Below are 21,370 nucleotides of genomic sequence, written 5' to 3'. Positions count from 1 at the left end.
AATAGCGGTATTAGCCATTTTTAGATTGGTCAGAGAGACCTTTTGATAGAATATATTGCTACTGAAGTTGACAAACTTTGAAAAAATGTCAGAAATAATGATTTAATTTATCATTTACTAATGCTGTTCATACCTAGAAATCAGGCTTATATTTCTATGTACCGGGGAAGACATACTGCCAATATCCACTTAGAAACCACTGTTAAAAAGACTCCACAGGCATTCAGTTAATCATTAGAAAGTTTTCTGATGGAGCTTACCAGTGGAACAATGTCATATTGATAGTCCACTCCTGATCTCCAGCCAAAGAATGGGGATCAGAAGACTGTATTCTGAAAAGATTTCTCCCAAATTAATGTCATCTGATTTTGCATGGGTTGTTTTTGGTGAGCACTTGAAGCTTCAAAGACCTTGGTAAAAATCTGAACATACGTACTATACTGATAAAAGGGGAAAAACAAAGCTTCCTCAACATTCAGTTCAGTCTCACCTTATAGAGCAGTAGCCTATAGACTTTCACTTTGGGTTTTTTCTGTTATTTCAATGGGGACAGGATCAAGTCTGGATCCTGGGCTTGAGAAGTGAAAGAGAATGAGCTCATATGTCAGATCTTCTTTATTAGTACATCCATCCTCAGCAGTGCAAGGATGCAGGAATTACTTGGGATCACTTCTTTCCAAATTTTTTTAAGAAAAGAGGTACTGCCTTTTAGTTGGCAGTACCAATCGCTTGGAAGAGCTATTTACCTCACAAAGATCCTACGCCTGAAAGATCCCAAAACTTCAGCCTGGTTCGCACAGGCCAGCTCGTTTGTCCGCATGATTAACTTGCATTTCATTTGAGACTTACCTGGCTGCTCTTGCTGCCGTTGGCCGTACCTTTGTTTTCCAAGAGCTGCGGCAGCCCCGTCTCGACTCCACCTCCAGTCTCCCCAAGTGGAAGTCCTTGCCTGTGAGACTCTGCATGAGTACTGCGGGGTGTAGGATGTAACACACGGGCTGCGTTGCGCATTGTGGCGTTAGTTGCATTTTAGTTGCTCCAAAGAGAGAGAATTTTTCCCCTTGTGTGCATTAGTTCATTTTAATTGAACGACCGAGAAGTTTTATTTGTGTATTTGGTTTTTTGTGGTGTTTTGATCATCATTCTACACTGAAATTGGCTTGCTTTATTCAAGAAAATTGTCACCTTTCAGTACTGTTGTATGCACAGACTGAGCACACGGCTGCTGTTCCCAAGGATATCCAGTCTTGTGGAGCAACTGGTTGTCGTACGACAGCTTCATAAGACAACCAGTCTTAGGAGGCTGATCTTGCACATGTGTTTCTTCCCTTTGAAGTCTGTGATCAAGAGTTCACATGCACCAGACAGTTTTCTTAAACCAGAGAGCCAACTGCTTGACAATACAAGCCAGACCATTTAGAGCAAAGGGTTTTTAAAAAAACAACCTTCTGACACCAGTGTTTTTAATGTGTGTGCTGCAGCCCCTCAGGGAGTCAGAAGCCTATTCCTCAGGGTATATGAAAGGTAACTAAGAAAAGCAAATCTATTGTTAGGACGCTTTCATCCATTGCCCTTTTTAGGTCTGTAAATTGTAAAAGGTTGAAAGCTACTAGTCTGTTAAATTTACCTGAAGCCGGAGCACCTCGTGCTGGACTGTTACACTTCATTCCTTCTCCAAACACCTTTGGAAGATGCTGCTTTTTACTCTGAGTTCTCTAAGCAGCCCCCTCCTCTTTTGAAAAGGGAGCTTTCTTTTTAAACTGGTCCAGTCCGTTTGATTTTCTGCTTCAGAAATCATCTTGCTTGTGCTCATCAAAAAAACGGCTGCTGTTAGGTGGCAGCTGCTAGGAAATAAACCCTTCACCGTTAGCAATCTGGGTATTTCTCCTGAGAAGTCATACCTGATTGCTGGTAGATGATTTATGTTGAGCCATTCTTTTCCCTCCTGCTTGTTTTTACTTGCCATACCTTTTGTAATCCCTTAGAAATTAATACAGAATCAATAGACTAATACAGGCCACCCCAATTTTCTCATACACCTTGTCCATGTAATTTTAATTTTTTTTTTTTTGCTTTGATATGTTGTTCTAGGTTGTTCTTAGATTTCAAAGAATATGTGGTATTTATGGGCAACTGCATGTTACTGATATTCAGGATGATAGAATAAAAACAGAATGTCCTGTATCTAAATTATAATATCATGTAGTTTTTCTAATGCATTATTGGCATAAGGTATGTGGAAAACATTTATTTTCTGCACAGGTAATTAATTAACCTATTCTTTTTTTTTATCAGTGATCGCACTTGTGTAGCAAAGAAAGGGTAGAGCTTTATGTGATGTTTCTAAAGAAATTAGGAGCTACAGTTTTGGAAAACTATTTTAACTTTTTGGAATGAACCTATAGGGTTTTAATGCATAATAGTATGAAGTGAGAGTGGCAGTTTTGCAGACTCACTGTTTAGAATAGAATTGTATTTTCTATAAGAATCTATAGGGCCTGGTTATGAGGCCCCAGTTACTATTTATTCAAAACATTTAAAAGAAAGAAAATCCTCTTTAGGAGGAATTCTGTATGGAACTTCTTGGCATTTATTTTATGGTAAGGCATAACAGTTTATGTTAAGTTAATGGTACCAAATGACACCCCAGTTTACTCCATCCATATAATGCCGTGCTGGACTTCAAGTGTCTCAGCCGGCAAGTGCCCATATAAGAAAAGCCAGGGTTTTTCCTTACACAAGCAGGTACTCTGTTTCCTCCTTGTCCTTGCTGACATAATTAAGTTCTCTGGAAGGAGTATCTTGTCATGCAAAGGTACAAAAAAAAAGCCTTCTCCTAAATACCACACACAAACTATTAATTGCTTCATTTAAATATGTGGCTTACAATTATGCTGACTAAATCCCAGACGCTTCATTAAGGTGAAGTCTGCTGCAAACAATGAGTGAAATTTAATTGCAGTCTTCCGTTACTAAAATAGACTTGCCTTTGCCAGCATTGAAATTGTGTGCTCAGTAGACTGGTTAAAGCCAACAAATAAATAATGCTATCTAGTTTGTGCTCTTTCTGAGGCTGAAAAAGTAAATTATATGCAAATGCACTTAGTTGCTTTTAAACCCTTCTTATTCTGGTTTTGAGGGTAGGTAGGCCACGTGCACCCCAGCAGGCTGGTAGGAACTGTCGTATCGACGAACAGGTCACGCCTGGCAATGAGGGGAAGCAGGATCGAGGCTGTGGGTTGCTCTTGAAGATGGGTAGTCTGCTTTTGGCCTCTCAAGTGTACATGCGGCTGACGGAGAAGATGTTCTTCCTCATCTTATGTAAACACTTAGTGTGCCTATCTGAAAAAGGACATGCTGTTCACTCTCACTCGTACTGCCACTATAAATGTGAAATGAATCCAAACCAGGTCTTTTGTAAAACATAGTTTAAAATTATAAAATCTCATTTGCAATAATGGTAGTGGGATTTGCTTCCCAGTAAAGACTGTGTCTGGTAAACTATGCAGAAATATTCAGGAAGAATGTGCTTTGTGCATCCAAGTTCAAATTTATCATCAGAGTGTTTGATTAAAGTTCTGCTTGGCAAAGACTGACTCTCCTTTTTGTATGTTCCTTCTGCTTATGGCAGCTACAGTTCTGTGGCTCTGAAGTTTGACTTCATCTCCAAGAAAGATAAACTTGGGCTTTTATGTGGTGTTTCACTGATTTGATTACTAGTAACGTAAAAAATGACTTACAAAATATTTGTGTAAAACGCTTACCATAAGCTAAGATACCATGACATCCTCCATACCATTGTATTAAAAGTTTATTTTCCAAGTTCCATTGCAGATTATTAACAGACAGGGCCATGACTATATTTTCCCTTGCACGTATGTATCTGCACAAGAAGGAAATGTTTGCGTTTCATAAAAGCAGACTGAAGTGAGATCAAAATGAATGTCCAGTCATAGCATACACAAAAGATTTTATGTTTTAGAGACAAGATTATTATGTCTTTGAAATTAAAATAGTTGCCTACATTCAACTGAATGATGAGATAAGGAAAGCCTGCAAATTATAATAGTAGGCCTTTGTTAGTTCAGAAATAAATAATTTGCTGCAAACCTGTTAGCTCCTTAGAATGTCTTCCTGTAAGTTTTCTCCCATGAGTTTTCTCCCAGCAGAAAACTTTTTCAGAGAAGTATCACCCTACTTGAGATTTTGATTCTGGATAGTAACTTTCAGGCACAGGCTTAGCTGCTTTTTTTTACTTTCACTGTGATTACTAATGTGCATTATGTTGAATATTATGTGGAGATTCTGGCAATTTCCCTAACTACGATGTAAATATTTCTGTCTACGTCAAAGACTGCCAAGAACTGGCTAGTTAGGCTTCTGTAGCACCAAAGTGAACAGTTTCTCTTGCCAACCTGCTAACTTAGAATAAACCTAACTTTCTTACTCTAGACAGCACTGCAGAGCAAACCCACTAAACTGGCTCTAGTCACTTGAACGTCTCAGGTGAAGTTGACATGGCTTTGACAATGAGTGTGCTCAGTATTTTCCAACCACCCTACCGTCGGCACCTAGTGTTGTCGGAGTTAAAAGCTCAGTACCTTGCAAGCTAATGCAATGCCATAAAACATAGAGTGAATTAGGTGAGATTGTTTGCATCTGATGTATGTTAACTCGGTTTCTGCTTTCAACCAGGCAAGACTCAACAATTTTAGTGTATTTCAGAGTTTTCGAATTAAAAAGGGCAGCATATGAAATCCCCACCACCTCCAGAATAAAAAAGTTAATCAATGCAAAACTAAGCAACTGAGATTGTCACAGTTCCCCACATGTGTGGCTGCTGTTCAAGATTTTTTTTCTGAGGCAGTTCCAGCTGCCATTTTTAGGAAGCCAAAAATACTCATTTGGCACAGGATGGCTTTATTAAAATAAGCAATACCTCCGGGCTTCAAAGGCATGCTTAAATTTTTAGACTATGTGCTTACAGTGGGACTGAGACACGCTTTTATCAGAATTAGCGTTTTACACGATGTGAAGGGTATCCGAACTTACTAAATTACTAAATGATCCATTTCCTATTTTATATAAAAAGTCAGTATGTCAGAGCTATGTGACTATTAAGCAGAGTGTGGTTGCAAGGGTATCATCTGTACTGTAACACACCTTGCTCTTTAGCAAAAAGCAGTAAGGATCAAACTCACGTTTCCTTTCTGGCTACTAAAAGCCCAAGACTCATGCAGGAGCGAGTTCGGTGGGGTTTTGCCCAAATGAGGATGGATGCATCAATGTCATAGTTTTTATAGTGTAATAGAAAACCAGTTATATTCACCTGTTTGCAGAACTGAGGTGAGGAGCCCGAGTGGAGTTTCTCATCTGACTGTTGTAAAGGTAAACACTGCCTTGTAAAATATGGGGCAGTAAAAACTGCATCCTGCAATAGCTCTGGAGGGCCCTAAAGTGTCCACGTTGGCCTGTTACAACTTCCAGTTCAGTGCAGTACGCAAATCTGTTTTATGGTTTTTAAATAACATTTTAATCTTCATTTTCTTGTTGTATTACAGACTATGGACAAAATGAAACAAAGCCATTTAATGAAATGTCATATACTCAGCATGTTTAGTATTTGATTTACAGCACAAGGCCTAATGATTTAGATTCTTGCTAATCAAAAGATGTTTAGCTGATTGAAAATGAATGGCTGTACAAGCATTTGTCAGGCTATAAATATTCAAAAAATATGCCGGTGCTCTCCAGGTGATCTGTAGTAATTTTGTACCAACCACCTCTTGTTTCTCTTTTTTAGGGTGTGATTTTAATCTGATAATTTCTCTTCCCAAAAGCAGGAACAAGAGACAAGCTATACTATTCTCAGAGCCAAAGGCACCAACGTTACCATCAGTGGCCTCAAACCTGATACCACCTACATCTTCCAAATTCGAGCCCGAACTGCAGCTGGATATGGGACAAACAGCCGCAAGTTTGAATTTGAAACCAGTCCAGATTGTATGTATTTGTTCTAATGGTTTATACTGACATCCTGCCGAGTTTCCAACTGATTTGAATGACTGCTTTCACTCCTTTTCTAGTTTAGTAAATGCAGTTCATAACTATTTATGATGTGTCTTTCTGGGTAGAGTTAGTATATAACTTTATATTTTGTCATTAAACTTGAAGCATGCTATAAAGAGTTTACCATGACTATTACAGGTGGTATTTTCTTCCATTCCTTACCTGACCTCTGCCTTGTGCCAGACTCGATACCTTGCTAGACCACAGCTCCTGCCAAGGGAGGAAGTTTGATAGAAAAACACATTCACAGCTTCACACTGTTCCAAGTTTGTGGCCTGAACCCTGTGGACTATAAACCCCTGCTCCTAGAGAATTGATGTTATATTGGTCCATTACTCCTGTGAGTCAGTGTGTAATTCTCCACACTCCTGCAGAGCATTGCTGATGTCTCCTACGTAGTCTTGAGATGAAAATAATATCCACAGGCCAGGAAGGATGGTCATTCAGTTGAGTAGTTGGTCAGGAATTTGGTCTATTTGGCTCCCTTCTCCTCTCTGTCACTACATTTCTGGATGGCCTTGGGGAAGTTATTTACTGTACTGGCACTCCTTATTCTTTTCTCTAATGCCTAGATAATAACATTATTTAACTGATAACCTTACAGGTATTGTTTACAAGTTCTATTGTTGTATCAGAAAGACTCTTAATAGAGCTCACAGTCTTAAATGTTAGTTTCTCATCACTTGGGACTATATAGTAAATCAGACCTTTTGTCACTAGAAGATGGAAGTGGCTTAATGCATCGAAAAGTCATCCCTTGCTTAGGTACCCAGTTACTGATGTAGACTGATGATGCGTAATCAAAGACTGTTTGCTTTTTAGAAGGTCGGGCATTCACAGAAGACTCATATCTGCTCTTCAGAGTTATAACACAACTAAGGACTATAATTCTGATATGCTCTTATAAAGCCTATTCATGTATTTATGATAAGGCTTGAGAACGCATGGTGTAAGAAGTGCTCTGCTAAAAGCAACAAATTTTTAAATGAGAAGAGTAGCATCAGGCCAAATGTCTTTCACTTGGCATCCATGTATTTTTGAGCCTATGTTATGTATTTCATCCCCACTTCCCCCTCCTCCACTTCAGCTCTTATGCTGGAAAGCAAACAAGCTTCTTATTTAAAAAAGTAGTTACAAAACACTGTTAATGGTGACATGTAGCTTGGCATACTGGATGAAACTGTAACTCAAGATAGTACAAACAAATACAGCAAGGAGAAAAAATCAGTTGTAGTGATAACAAAACTCGTAATTTAGAAATTAGTTTTCTCTGCAAAGTAATATTAAAAAAAGAAAAAAGAAAAAAAGTAGCTGTCCAAAAATGTGGGAGGTGTCAGGAGACAGTGGTGCACATCTTAGTAATGAGCATACAAGTTACGCAGACAACAAATGGCATAACTCTGTTCCTATTGCCAAGTGGTCATAACTATGGAGTGCAGTTGTAGGTCTGTAATAGGCAGAGGCTTCTTCCCAAGGGGACTGGTGTGACTCCAAGCAGTCACGTACACAAACTGTCTAATTTGTGAGGACTAGGAGTGCTACCTTGCAGCTCGGTTGGGACAGCTAACTTGAAGCGTAGTGCTGAGGAGCCTAATTCTGCTACGCTCAGTTAAGTTCAATAGGTGTCTGCTGAAGCTTGTTTATGACACGTAAGAAGTGGCATGTCATTGTATAGCAGCCTAGCACACTGAAGCTCCATGCTTAGAGACCACAGGGAAGCATCCAACATAAGGCAGAAAATAGCCATTCTTTTTTCTATAGACACTCATTAACCATGGATAGTCCTTCTGTCTGCTTCTGTGTGCCCTGGCTTTTCACAACCTTCACAGGGATATTATGAAGCTTAAGTGGGAAGCTTAATTCATTAAAGCACTTTCCATCATATAGAAGTGAGAGGTTGATGATGATTGTCTGGCTGGGATTTCTTGCCAATGAAAAATTCCTTACTGACCATGACAAAATATATATATGTCATGGTATGTACGTCTGTATTTACGTATATGTTTATATATGTGTCAGTTTAACAGCAGTTTAGTACAATCAGCAAGGGTGAAAATCAGCAGTAGCAGAAACAACTTTGGTAACTTGTCAAAGATGGCCAGAGTCTTCTGTTTTCTTCCCTTGTTTTTATCTGCCTGATGAAAAATTACTTACTAGATTAAATATTTGGCAGGAGACCAGATGCCTGATAGTGATGACTTAATCTGTCTGTTCCCTATATGAGTGTCAATTGTGATGTAATCAATGTTATGTGCATGGAGGGGTTATTTATATATTTTTGTGTTACCTTTCCAGCATTCTCCATTTCCAGTGAGAATAGCCAGGTCGTAATGATTGCCATTTCAGCGGCAGTAGCCATTATTCTCCTCACAGTTGTCGTGTACATCTTGATTGGGAGGTTAGTTTATCGTCTGATTTGCACATTTATTCCCACTTCCATTTCCCCAAGGGGCCTTGATGAGCATGGCAAATTGGGTGTCATCGGGTGGTAGCGTGGCTGGTTTGCACTTTCTCCTTTGTCTGCTGCCCAGGAGCTCTGAATACTGCTTCGTGCTCAGTAATGAGCCCACTAACGTTAGCAGCCCCAATCATGCAGCAGTTGTTAAAAAATGCTATAAACACATTCTTAGGCAATTGTAAAATTAAACTGTAGGGGTCAAAAATCAACAAATCCTCTCATTAGCCAATTTCCTCAAATTCCCTGAGAACATAACATGCCTCTATAGGGCACAAAGAATGTAAATATCATTAAACTTTCAAACAGGCATTTAATTGTGGAGGGAAAACATTTTATTCTGTTTCCACCTGCCCTTAACATATAAAATTCTCTACATTTTTTTTTTCTCTGTTGCTTGTAGATTCTGTGGATACAAGAAGTCTAAACATGGCACTGATGAGAAAAGACTACATTTTGGGAATGGCCATCGTAAGTTACCGAAGCCTTTTAATGCTTCCAGATCTGTTGAACTCATTCCCTAGATAACTGGTATTTTTCAATTTAAAAAAATAAAAAAGTCATACCCCACTTAAACCAAGGTGAAATTGGGAAGAGAATTATCTCTGCTCTTGTGGGTAAGGAGATTTTCCCCAAACAATTATTCTTTGTTTCAAATTCTTTCATCTGCATTCAGGTTAGTACTGAGCAAAACATCACTGTCTATGTTCAAACAATTTGTGTGGTTAGCAATATGGTATTGATTCCATTGTGCGTTACTGAAATGCAGAGTGTAACTTCATCTTCCTCATTATCAGCTGCATAAAGTCTAAGAAATGACATTTTTTTTCCTGAAGCAAAATATAAAATCAGTAAAACCTGTCTTGATGACTACTGAAGGGAATGTGAAAATTGCATGCTTGACAGAGTTGACCCACGAATAATTTAGTTTGGAATTATTCTAAGCATAGGATGAAAAGTGATTCAGAGTAGTTTATTAAATTAAGAATAACTACTAAACAAGTGTCTCACAAATTAATGGGATTTTTTAATCCAACTCTGTCTACAGACATGTTTTGTTCAAGTCCTGATTCCCCACTTGCAAGAATGAATATGTTTCATCCAGGACTAAGAGAGCCTTTCTGTTGACTTACATGGTCTTTGTATCACAACAATTGTCTGTAGTTAAGGATGTGGGATTTTGTTCCTCCTGAGGAATCTGGGCTACTTTTGAAACACGTTCGAAAGCCAAAGCTGAAGCCTATCTATTTCTGATGTTTGCATACCGATTTTTTTAACGCGGCTAAATGGGACTTTATTCATGGCTACTCTGCATCGTACGACTGTACCCTGTGAAAGGAACAGCATGGAGCAAGATCCCATCCAGGAGATGCTCAGGGAAAGAACTGTTGGTTTTCTGAGCCCAGGCACATGTCCTGGCTACCAGAAAGAAGTAGCTCGGTATGGCCTGTGGCTGGAGGGGCATGTCATCCTGCAGTTTTTCCTTTCATCAGCTCCTCTCTGATCCTGGATCCTCTCTGCAATGTCCATAACCCTGCAGCACTTTTCCAGAGCAGAGGAGCTGTGGATCGTGAAGACTGGATGACAAAGTTCCATCCATACCCTCTTTAAAATAGAAATAAAGTAGTTTTGGAGCAGGAGAAGCTGAGGGGAGAGAAAAGTGATAGTTTAACATTCCTGATCAGGAGTGGGGAGCAGCTTCTTGTTTTTTTGTCACTGCATTTTGGATTTTTTTCATCCTTACAGCACAAAGATAACACCCTTCACAAATACCAAGGCTGGAAATTCTTTTTTTTCACCCACAGAATTATTGGTGTCCTATGAGCATGTTTTTAGTAAGAATCAGTAGTTTGTCTTTGAAACTGTTTCAGCTCCAGAACAATATCCTGCTACACCATGTAAATCATGTTAAACCATATATTTCTATTGCCAAACATGTTGTAAGGTTAATGTACGTGTTTTTTTTGCACACAACAGTGGCACTGTACCATAATCAGATGCCTCCCCACCAAATATAATTGAATTAACATTTTAATGAGGGATTTACCTGCAGTAGTTGGAAATTAGAACTGCTTCCTAATCCCCATGACAATGGAGTAACTGTTCTCTGACTGTTCATATTATTATTATTTTAAGTTTGGAGCCCCCCCTTGTCTCCAGAGAGCCGTGAGCATGCATATCCACAACATGTGTGCTCCTTCCCCTGCACTGTCAGGGGATACACAAGCTGTAACAGTGGGTTTGCTTCATGCAGCCCAACAACAGCTAACCAACTAGTCTCAAAAAAATCTATACGGTTACATGTGGCCCATAGAATTAATGCTTCATCATCCAAATTTAATGAGGTTATAAAATAAAAGCAGCCAGTAAAAAAAGTGTCACAGACAAATAACAGGTCAGAATTTGCTCTCCTTACTCCCACACAATGGAAAGTTGCAATCACTATTCTTAAACATGTCAGTGCTGTTAAATTCCAGTGGATTAAATTGCTTTTAATTTGGCTTTAGATATTTATGTACTGTTTTCTGAGCAGTGCCATGCTGATTCACTGTGTAGTAAGAACAGAGCCAATCACAGACCTGGTATTTCTATTAGAAATTCTTGAAAATGATTTATTGATTTTGCAGATATTTATCTGTTACAATCTGTATGAATATACATGTGTGGCGATTGAAACTTTATTCTACTAAATTACAGTCTTTCTCAAAGAATAAGAAAATTGCTCCTATGAGCTAAAAAAAGATAAAGTAACTTCTATGGCTGTCATAAACTTTCAGCATCTGAAATACAGCAGCTGCTTTATTTCAGTCAGTTTATTCTGAATTACTTTAAAAAAGGCTCCAGCCATGAACTATTCCCTGCAGCCTTATTACAAATCCTATAATATTACTTCAAAGGACCAAAAATGTTTCACCTCTTCAGATCCTCTCCCTTTGCCTTCTTTGGCTAGGCCCTTTTTATTTTTTTGCTACCTTTAGGGCAATTCATGCTGTTAAAATGAAAATGCAAATTATTATGTTTGCACAGAATGAGCTGTAAAGTAGTACAGCTTAACACATGTGCACGTGTTTATTATCTGTTTTTCATGACAGAACCCAGTTACTATACAGGCTACCCTTAATTATTGGTGTGAAGGGATTATTCTCCTTGCAGTCACCATCACCTGATCTTGGGAACCTCTGGGGTCAGCATTAAAAATCTGCAGCCAAAAACCCCACAGTGCAGAAGCTTTTAATTGTTGTTCTTTTTATTGGGGGTATGAGGGAGCCTGTAATGTACATTCAGCATGGACGGAAAGGAGCATTTACAAGATTTTTAACCAACAGCAATATACAGCCAATTACTTTTTGTTTTACTTGCAAGTAATTCTGTAATCATCAGGCTCTTGAAGGAAACACAGTAGGCATTTAATGCTGTGCACACGCAGCCCTTGTGTTAAGAGCATGGCTCTTAGTTCACATTGGTTTTGAGGCAATTAGCTTGGGAACCCAGTTTTATCATTTCTTTGTCAATTCTGAGGCCAATAAATCTCCATAAAATTGATTTTATTTTTTTTACATACACTTGGGATTGTTTGACAAAACAATGGTGTGCTCTAACTAATCCAAAGGTATTTTTTCCCATCTGTGTAACCCCAGCAAAAAAAGGTTTAATTATTCTAGCAGTCAACAAATTGATTGCAGTATAATAATGCCAAGCTGGAAAGGATATTCCTGAGTGGGTTAAGGCAGCGTTTGTAGGAGGAGTTAATATCTTTTACAAGACCAACTGGTACGGTTAGGAAAAGCTAGAATACATGTCTAGGAACGCAGGTTGTGTGTCAGAAGCAGAAAACTTCAAGCTGGATGTAACGGTTATTTTACTTTTTGTTAACAAAACTTCTTTCTGTTCTGAAATGAATACAGAGGCAGGCACACAAGGTACGGGGTACAAGCACAAGCAGGGCCTGGGGAGGGGAAGGGAGGCTATGCTTTGGTTTCAGCTTCTTTGCTGGAGAGAAAGGTTGGGAATGATAACATGTGCCTCCCACCCCCAGTCCTGCTGGAGGAAGAGACGTAGAGAGCTTGAAACTGCGCTTAAAATCATTCCGTCATTTGAACTAGCACTTGCCCGGGGCAAACAGAATGATCTCTGGACAGGAAACTGTAGAGAGGGCCAAAATGATAACATGGATGTTAGGGTAACTGAGCACTAGAACCAGACTTTAGTAAGACGAACGACTGGCGGCCATCCTTGCATGTACTAGCAGAGGGATTGTGGCAGAGGTGCCTTTCTTCATGTATAGTTTTCTTTTCTTATGCATCTTGCTGGAGGGCTTGGAAAGAAAAGGTTTGAGTTAATGTGCTCTCCTTATATGTTCTTAAGAACTTTTCAGGTTGACTTGTAACATCACACATTTTGTTCCTTGCCTCCTTGTTGTTACCTTGAAAGGGACAATATAAGGCAGCATCTAAACATTGCAAGCTGGGAGGGGTGGGTAGTATTTCAATATTTGAAAAGCAATTAAACATGGCCAGTGCAGATATATTTAAAATTGGTTTTCAGACTTCTCTGCAATAACTACATGAGTATTTCTGGTTTCACCTTATATTAATATTCCTGAAGACCCATCAAAAGCAGTTTGATTTGAAGAAGCAGTATGCCTTTTTCTTCTATTGATTTGATTTCTATTGTCTCCTGAGCTTTCTTTAGAAGGATTAATTAAGTCTAAGTAACATTTTCTCTCTGAATTTGTTTTTACACAGTAAAACTCCCAGGTCTGAGAACTTACGTAGATCCACATACGTATGAGGATCCCAATCAAGCTGTGCATGAATTTGCCAAGGAACTAGATGCTTCAAATATATCCATTGATAAAGTGGTTGGAGCAGGTAATGACCATCAGATAGCTTTTTGCTGCGTATACTGTTTTACATCTTTGGATTTAGACTTGTGACTGTAAAGAAAACATTCTAAAGTTTTCAAATTAGTAGGTCATATTTACATCTGACTATGGTGCATATGAAAAGTTAAGGGCACACAGGTCTGTTTTTTTCCCCAAAGAAAGCAGATAGCAAGACAGTTTTTCAAAGGACAACTATCAGCCCGCACTTGGACGCAGCACTATTGGGAGTGAAAAGAGAGTTCAGCCTCACTTCTATGTTTCTCTTTAAAGTCTGCCAGCACAAAAAATGCTATCAACTGTGAAGATGTTTTCTTTTTTACCCTTAAAAGGACTGTTGACTATTACGCCTTGAGTGAAACCACAAACTCATTTCATACCAGTCATCACACATCCATCAGACTGCAATGACCTTTGGTCGTTGGATTGATTTTGGTCACTGCTTTGGATTTGAATTATCGATTTAGGAGGAATGGGTTCTCTGTCTGATAACCGATTGTCTGAGCCATACAGACACCATAGATTGTTGGGTTTACAGAAAACAAACCGTTGAGCAGATTTTGTAGCAGATGAGCCAGATTACAGAAAGTCTCATCACACTGAGTTGTCAGTGTTGCAGTGCATCATGTAGTTCCTGATAGGATGTGTGCTTGCTCCTTCAAGTGGCAGATCGTCTCGTCAAGTGAGAAGATCATGAAATGTTAGCTTTCTTGCTAAATTAAAGCATTTGTGAGAAGTACTATTGATTTTTAATCCATTGAAAATTAATCGTTCTTTTATTATTGATTTTTTGCTTCTTGCTGAATTTACTATTTGAATTAAAATCATGAGATGTAAGAGAGACAGACTCCTAGTGCAGAGCAAAAAATTTTCATTTGGAAAAAAATGTAGAACTAAGCTACTGTACTCAGTGCATCTCCTGAATCACCCAGTAAAAAGAAACAGTATTCATCCTGTCTTACTGCAGCTACTCAACTGCTTGTATGAAGTTAGGTTATTTTTGCAAAGGTAGAATTTTTGTTCCTTGCTGGTTTTAATTTTGCCCCACAAGAGTGCACTGTTCTCCATCATCTTCAGTCAAGGAAGCAACATAATAGAGAATTAATAAGGGGATAGAAAAGGAGATTACTGAAAAGCTATGTCCAAGAGCAGTATGTTTCCTTGTAAGACTTTTAGGCGCCTTCGTTCACAAATGTAAACTTTCTAAAGTTGGGCTGTCTGCAGTATATGAATCTAGAAAACAAATTTGTAAGAATCCGTTATATGTCATATTTTATAGCTCAGTGTTCTGACCTGGTTTTAATCAGAATGCACATGATGACAATAAGAGGTAAACCAAGATTTGCCAAATACGGCCTCTGAAAATGGAGGAAGAGTTTTCTGAGAGGCTTCCAAAAAGGAATATGTCCTAAAACGGTCAGGTGGTTTAAAAGGAAGTCCCTTTGCTTCACTCCAGTGAGAGTGACAGTAGGTTCCTGCAGGTCCTCTACAGTGAAGCTTGGACTCAAGATATAATAAAGCTATTTGTTGGAGACCATGACTCAGATTCATGGAGCCTAAACTATATATGGCATTACAGTTAGCATTTCCTATTAACAGTTGCCAGAGATGCCAACAGGAAGAGCCAGGCAGGGAAGAACAGATAAAAATCAAGCTACAGAGTGATGGGAGCTTCCAAAATGCATTTGTAGCATCGCTTTACACTGCTGTCACATTTAACACGTGGCAGCTTTTGCATTTGGAGTGCCTCCGAAGCTGCTTCTGCAGCAAGACTTCTTTCCTCCGCAAGAGCAGAAAGGCATTTCCTGCCTCTTACTTGAGTCAATGACTTATTTGAGTGAATGGCTTGGTCTTTTCCTGCCCTTCTTTACAAATGCAAGTGTGAATGAAATTGTAAAAAGACAGTGAATTGAGAAGAAGGGATTCATTTAACTGCATTGAAGTGTGACGTAAGTAATGAGACCTTCAAGTCAGGCAAGTAATCTTCATATTCGGAGGTACTTTTCCAAGTAGTTTTTCACAGCTTTAGCCAGAATTCCCTAAGAATAGAGGGCAGCTTACATAGCTTTGAAAACATACTCAAATGCAATAAGGAAGTACTCTTGTCCAAAAGAACCTCAAGAAAAACACAAGGGATTTTAGTGGGAGGCTAAGCATAAGAAAATTGAGGTCAGGAGCCACTTTTTCAGATTTTTCTTTACAGTAATTCTTTCTTTTAAAACAACTCACTTGTTTTTATGGATCCAGTTCAGCAAACCACTTAAGAAGTTTAAATCCAATTGGATCACAAGAGAATACTACAGAAAGTACTTTCTTGATTTGGGATAGATTTAAGTATGTGCTTTGCTGAACATGAAAGCAAGCATTTGCTTTTCTTTCAAAGTTTAAACATACTTGTAGCATAACATCTTGCTGATCAAACTGTTTCTAAAAATTAGGGGCTACCTGTCCATGAACTTATTGTGAAGGCTTGCAGTGTATCAGTGAGGGCTTGTAGAACGCTGCTAAGGTTCATGAGGTTTATGAAACATTCAGCCTCTCCAACTCTGAGGGAGTTCTGTGCACAACAGTGCAGTCATGATTTAAAGCACAGCAAAGTAAAAGGAGTAGCTAATTTCACAGAGTCATCTTTTACTTGTCCCCTGGGTCTAAATGCACAGCAAATGCCATTCACTGATGCACTAAGCCTATTTAAAAAGAAATTAAGATTTCCTGAAGAGAAATCTTTATATCGTGAACAGCCCTCCTAATACTATCTATTTGCTTTCCACATGTAAATAGGCACATCAGTCTGCAGGGCAGGTTATACAATGTTTATGTGTGTAGCATAATTAAAAATAAACACTTCAGAAAGGCATTACGTGAAAAGCCATCAACTTCATCTCTTAAAATCAGTGCCAGGTTTTCCACCTTTCAACTTGAATCAAGTCCCTATTCCTCCTAAACAATATCTGATGAGATCCAGTCCATTTCTTACTGGGACCATATAATAATGATTTGCAGGAAAAACTTGTAGTGTAACTCATGTCACTACAGGTGTTGACCAGGTTGACTTATGTAGCATCCATACTGCCCTGTACATGAAAGAACCAAAGGTTAATGTAGTTGGGCTGCCCAGTGAGCTTTTTCTAGCAAAATTGTTTTCCAAGAAAGGAAACCCATTTTATATTCATGGACAACAGTAAGCTCCATTGCTACCAAGGGTCCAATTTTTAGTCTCTTGCAGCATACACTGGCCTCAAGGCACTTGTGGAATCCGATTAATCACACAAATTCTAAATTGTGCAGCCATGGCTAAATGGGACTGTGTTGATGGACATTAGCCATTTTCCTTCCCAAAAGTCAAACAAATATCAGATACATGATTCCGGTCAGAAATGAAGGATTGATTGCTGGACTCTTTGCTGAAATCACAGCTATAGTCTCCACCGACTGCAACTGAACAATAGTTTTAAGAAGGTAGCTTGTTATAGCTTTTTGGACCATTAAAATATAAAGAAAAGTGAATATGAAGCTGGACATTACAAGTTTTGTTTCAAGCACTTTTTTCCCTTCCTTCCATTTTCAAGATGTGCTTTGGTCTTCCTCTTTGTGGTGCTCTGACAGTATTGAGCTGGGGTTAGTATTTGAACTGAAGCAGCATTTGCTCTTGGTAAAGAATACTAGTCATTTTGGCTTGCAGAGGTTAAATATTTTTAATTAAGAAGTCTGAACAGAACTTAACACCTCTTGGTTATTAGTAATAGGTTTTACAATTAATTTTCTGAGCTGCTGCCTGTCTTGGCAGCCTAAAGTACAATTGCTAGAAACAATGGATGTAATGTAAATGCTATTTTAGTAGTATATAAATACATGAAGATAAACCCTGTTTTTAAGGTTTTTTTGTTATTACATTAATAGCACAGTACCATGCCTAGAGGATGAAGCAGCTCAGCAGCTGGTGATAAGATGTGGTGACACTCACTTCTTTGTCTTTGATTCAAATCTAGCTTGGGTTAGCAACAGAGAAAGGTCATTGTCCTGCGACACATTTGTTCAGGTTTGGGGTTTTTTTTTGTTAAATTGGCTAACAGGGAAACCTTAGAAAATAAAGCTGAAGAGTGACCTCAAGAGGTCATTAAGTCCGCACCCTTGCCCAAAACAGAACTTGTTAGGTACCATTCTTAATAGATGCTTATTCTTCACAATCTCCAAGATAAAAGAGCTTATAGCCTCCCTAAAAAATCTTTTGTACTGTCCAAGTGTCTTTACTGTTAGAATTTTTTTCCTGATATAACTGACCTATATTGTAATTTGCAACTATTCTGTGGTTTGCCTCTTGTGTTTAGAAAAAGGAGTTGGTGTCCATCTTATTTATAACCATAATTTTGATAAGGCAAAACTATTGTCGTCTCTCTCTTCTCATGCCTTGTTGTGTATAAATAACACCAGTTCCTTGAGCTTTGGACATGAACACACAGCCCTGACTTTTAAGATTCTGGTCATTGTTACTACTCCCGTAATCATTCCTGAATTGCAGTGCCACAAATGGGACATGGACTGTAAATGCCAGCCATATTGGTGGTAAGCTGATGAGCAAGTAATTTCAATTTGCAGATAAATGGGCTGAATGTGACATCTAAAATGTATCCCATGTGGTATCACATCTGAAGACAATGGTGAAGGGCTGTCCATCCGTCACACATTTCTGAGCATTAAACCTATGAAGAGCACCATGATTTAAATTTGCCCATTAAAAATATCTTATTTATGTGGGTTTCTGTCATTTTTAGTTTTCACAGGTTTTTTTTTTTAATGTAAACAAAAAGGTGTAGAGATGAAGAAAGAATCATTGTGGGCAAATGAGCTCCAAGAGCCTTTGCTCTTTACAGGCATAGTAATACTATTGCATTTAGGATTATTACACATTAAGGTGGGAAAAGCTCATATGTAAGCAGTACAATAATTCTTTCCATGATGTTTCAATCACAAATAAAAACAAAATTTCATTTGCATAAAAATGATGCCACCTAGATTTAGATTTATAGGGTTGGTTTGTTTCCGAGTCAAACCTTCTGTATGAGGCCACTTGACAAAATATGGCATATGAGGGGCTATCTATATTTAGATCTCTTGTATTTTGACAAAAGAACCTGAATAGGCATGTACTGTTGGAAAATGAGTGTTAAAGCCCTTCAGCAGTGTCCTCTAGTTTATTGAAAAAAAAAAAAAACCCAAACAAAAACAAAAACACAAAACAAAACCCACAAAAGAAACCGCCTTTCTTTTCTTCTCTATTCAGTGAAGTGTTTTCTTTGTCTTTAAATATAAATAATCACGTAGAGCAATTCTTGCCATCATATGTCTTGTATATTTTATCCACTCTTTGGTTTTATTATATTTTTCTTTATTTCAATTATTTTGTTATTAAAACAAGGAGACAAAAAGTTGCTACTGTAATTTTAACTGGGATGTTGTATGTGCAGTTTATTATATCATCTGAAATCTAAGATGGGGGGTTGGATAATTGGGAATCAAAAGTCAATTGCTGCTCAAATGTGATTTAAGATACTGGAACCTCCTTATATGTTTTTTATGTAATCATTAGTTAAATGCAGAAATTTTCAAGTGAGATGTATTCTACCAGCAATTTGTGAACAGATTTAATACTTGCTCATTTGAATGCTTAGATAATTTTCCCTGTGCGCTCTTTTTGGATGTTACATAGCAAAGGATAAACCACGTTGTATTAAAGTAAACATCCAGTGATATCTGCCATTTTCTATTTAGGGCTCTCACACAATATACCGTGGGTACAATATTCATAGTGGACTATCAGTTCCTGTAGTCACATAGTGACAGTATATATTTGCATTATTAGATCCGTCTGAATAATGATAGAACAAAGATAATCTGTATGGATTTCTTTGTTCTTTGCAGCTGTGTAGATAAACTCTTTTGTTATGAATTATATTGCTACTTTAATTGAAATGAGTAAAATAATTGGGATCTGTACTATCTCTGTTTGGTAGAAATGAAGAGTACAATGTTCACAAGGATGCATAACTATTCTGATAGTTCTGCATTAATCAGCCCTTCTACTGTTGTCTCAAACTGCATCAACTGAAACAAAAAGGGAATTTTCTGGTGACATTTATGCATTCCTCTGCTCTGCAGTCTTCTGGGTATGCATTGTAAATAAGTGACATTGTCCAGTTTGACAGCTGGAGAACCCAAGCATGGAAATGTTAAGTAGTTGTCTGAATGCCCACCAGTAAACATCACACTTCAGGGACTTTTGCTGAACACTAAGTCTTCTTTCTTAAATCCCCATGAAATAATGACATTTCATCTTTTGTCATTTTTCCACTATTTTAGGGGAGTTTGGAGAAGTGTGCAGTGGGCGCCTAAAGCTGCCTTCCAAAAAGGAAATTTCAGTGGCTATCAAAACCCTGAAAGTTGGCTACACAGAAAAACAGAGAAGAGACTTCCTGGGAGAAGCAAGCATCATGGGACAGTTTGACCACCCTAATATCATTCGGTTAGAGGGAGTCGTCACTAAAAGTAAGATATGACGGGGCATCTGTTTTGCATGGGAAGTGTCACTGGAGGTCACTTCCACCCTATATTATTCTGTGATTCCTTCTATTCAAGGAAGAGCAAAAGCAAATAAAAAAACTGAATCATCCATGTCTATGCTCTGCAAACCCTTCCAGAAATGTTTATGTTATAACCCTGTTAATATGTACTAAATATTCTTCAATAGACATAACAATGGAAACGCATAGCCTGGCTTTTGCAATGTATATTGTATTTCCTCAAAAGCAAACAAAAAATTTCCCATGTGCAAGCACCAGCTAAACCCATGCTGATGGATCCAGTGAAGAATGGCATGGGGAGCAATTGCCTGCAGTGCAGCTGCAGGACCTTCACTGTCTTTCTGCTCTCAGGCTGCCAACAACCTAAAAACAGTACCCCAGGTTAATGAGATGGGAAAAAACGGGAAATAAAAGTGAACTGCTTGAAAGAAATATAGAAAACATGGAGGAAAAGGAGCATTTCTAAAGAACAGTGCAGCTCAGTAATAAATTGGCAGGTGTAATAAACTCCAGAGCCACAACAGCTTACAAAGTGTCCAAGAGGTATTTCCTGTTACTCTGTTAGGAGTCGTGGAGTCTGATGTCCTGACGTTTCCTAATTGTACTGAAGCAGGGTATTCTGCTTTCAACTAAATCATTGGATTTTGTCATTAGCACAAATTAATGAAGAGCCTACTTGGCTACAGCAGCTGATACTAGTATATTAATAAATAAGTCCAAACCTTTTCCTCCATGATTTTCATGCCAGGAAAATATTCCGTGTGGTATTCAATATGTACCAGCATCAGGCATTTTAAAGATCCCGATCCTCTAGAATTTGCCTGTTAGTGAAAATCTCAAAAAAAATCTTGGGGCTTTATGCTGTCAGTAGTAAAATTTATTTTATTTCTTTGAGAACATTTATATTTTTACTAATGGATATTTTATAAATCTGTCTTTGGATGGTTTTGCTGTGGGTTTGTACTTTTTTTCTAAAGCACGTTTCTGTCAATGATAACAAATCACCTTCTCATTTTGAGACAAAAATGTAACTGGAAACTCCATCTACACTTGGTACCTTCCTGGAAAAGTAACATATTTGAAGAACCCTCTCCAGCTCCACTTTTGTTAAGGTAACAGCAAGTTGTAACAGACATTCCTGAACAGTAGTGTTGACCTTAGAGCTCCCAACCAGCTTTCCCATGGCAGCCACGGTAGCCGCCTTGAAGCCACTCAGATCCTGCATGCTCTTCTCCTTATGAGCAGCTGGTGGGACTTGGTGCTGGTGGTGCTGCCCCACTGCGGCAAGTTCTGGCTCTTATTGCTTGTGCTGCTGATTGTCTTCGACCCTGAGGTGGAAAGAAACAGAAAAGAGAGGTTGCATGAAGTACCCAAACTGGCTTGCTC

General features: G+C 38.4%; 1 protein-coding gene across 1 annotated transcript in view; it reads left to right on the top strand.

Annotated features, from left to right (window-relative positions):
• EPHA3 (EPH receptor A3) overlaps window positions 1-21,370 on the top strand; it is a gene marked incomplete at its 5' end in the record, with an annotated part of 58,911 nt that overhangs the window by 831 nt on the left and 36,710 nt on the right. The window contains 5 exons of the mRNA XM_010282222.1: window positions 5,841-6,003; window positions 8,365-8,467; window positions 8,928-8,995; window positions 13,270-13,395; window positions 19,764-19,949. Coding sequence (XP_010280524.1) covers window positions 5,841-6,003; window positions 8,365-8,467; window positions 8,928-8,995; window positions 13,270-13,395; window positions 19,764-19,949 — 646 coding nt within the window. The remainder of the gene's footprint in view (window positions 1-5,840; window positions 6,004-8,364; window positions 8,468-8,927; window positions 8,996-13,269; window positions 13,396-19,763; window positions 19,950-21,370) is intronic.

This window comes from Phaethon lepturus, unplaced genomic scaffold, assembly GCF_000687285.1.
Source record: "Phaethon lepturus isolate BGI_N335 unplaced genomic scaffold, ASM68728v1 scaffold332, whole genome shotgun sequence".
NCBI classification, from domain to species: domain Eukaryota; kingdom Metazoa; phylum Chordata; class Aves; order Phaethontiformes; family Phaethontidae; genus Phaethon; species Phaethon lepturus.
This window is presented reverse-complemented; position numbering and strand designations above follow the sequence as displayed.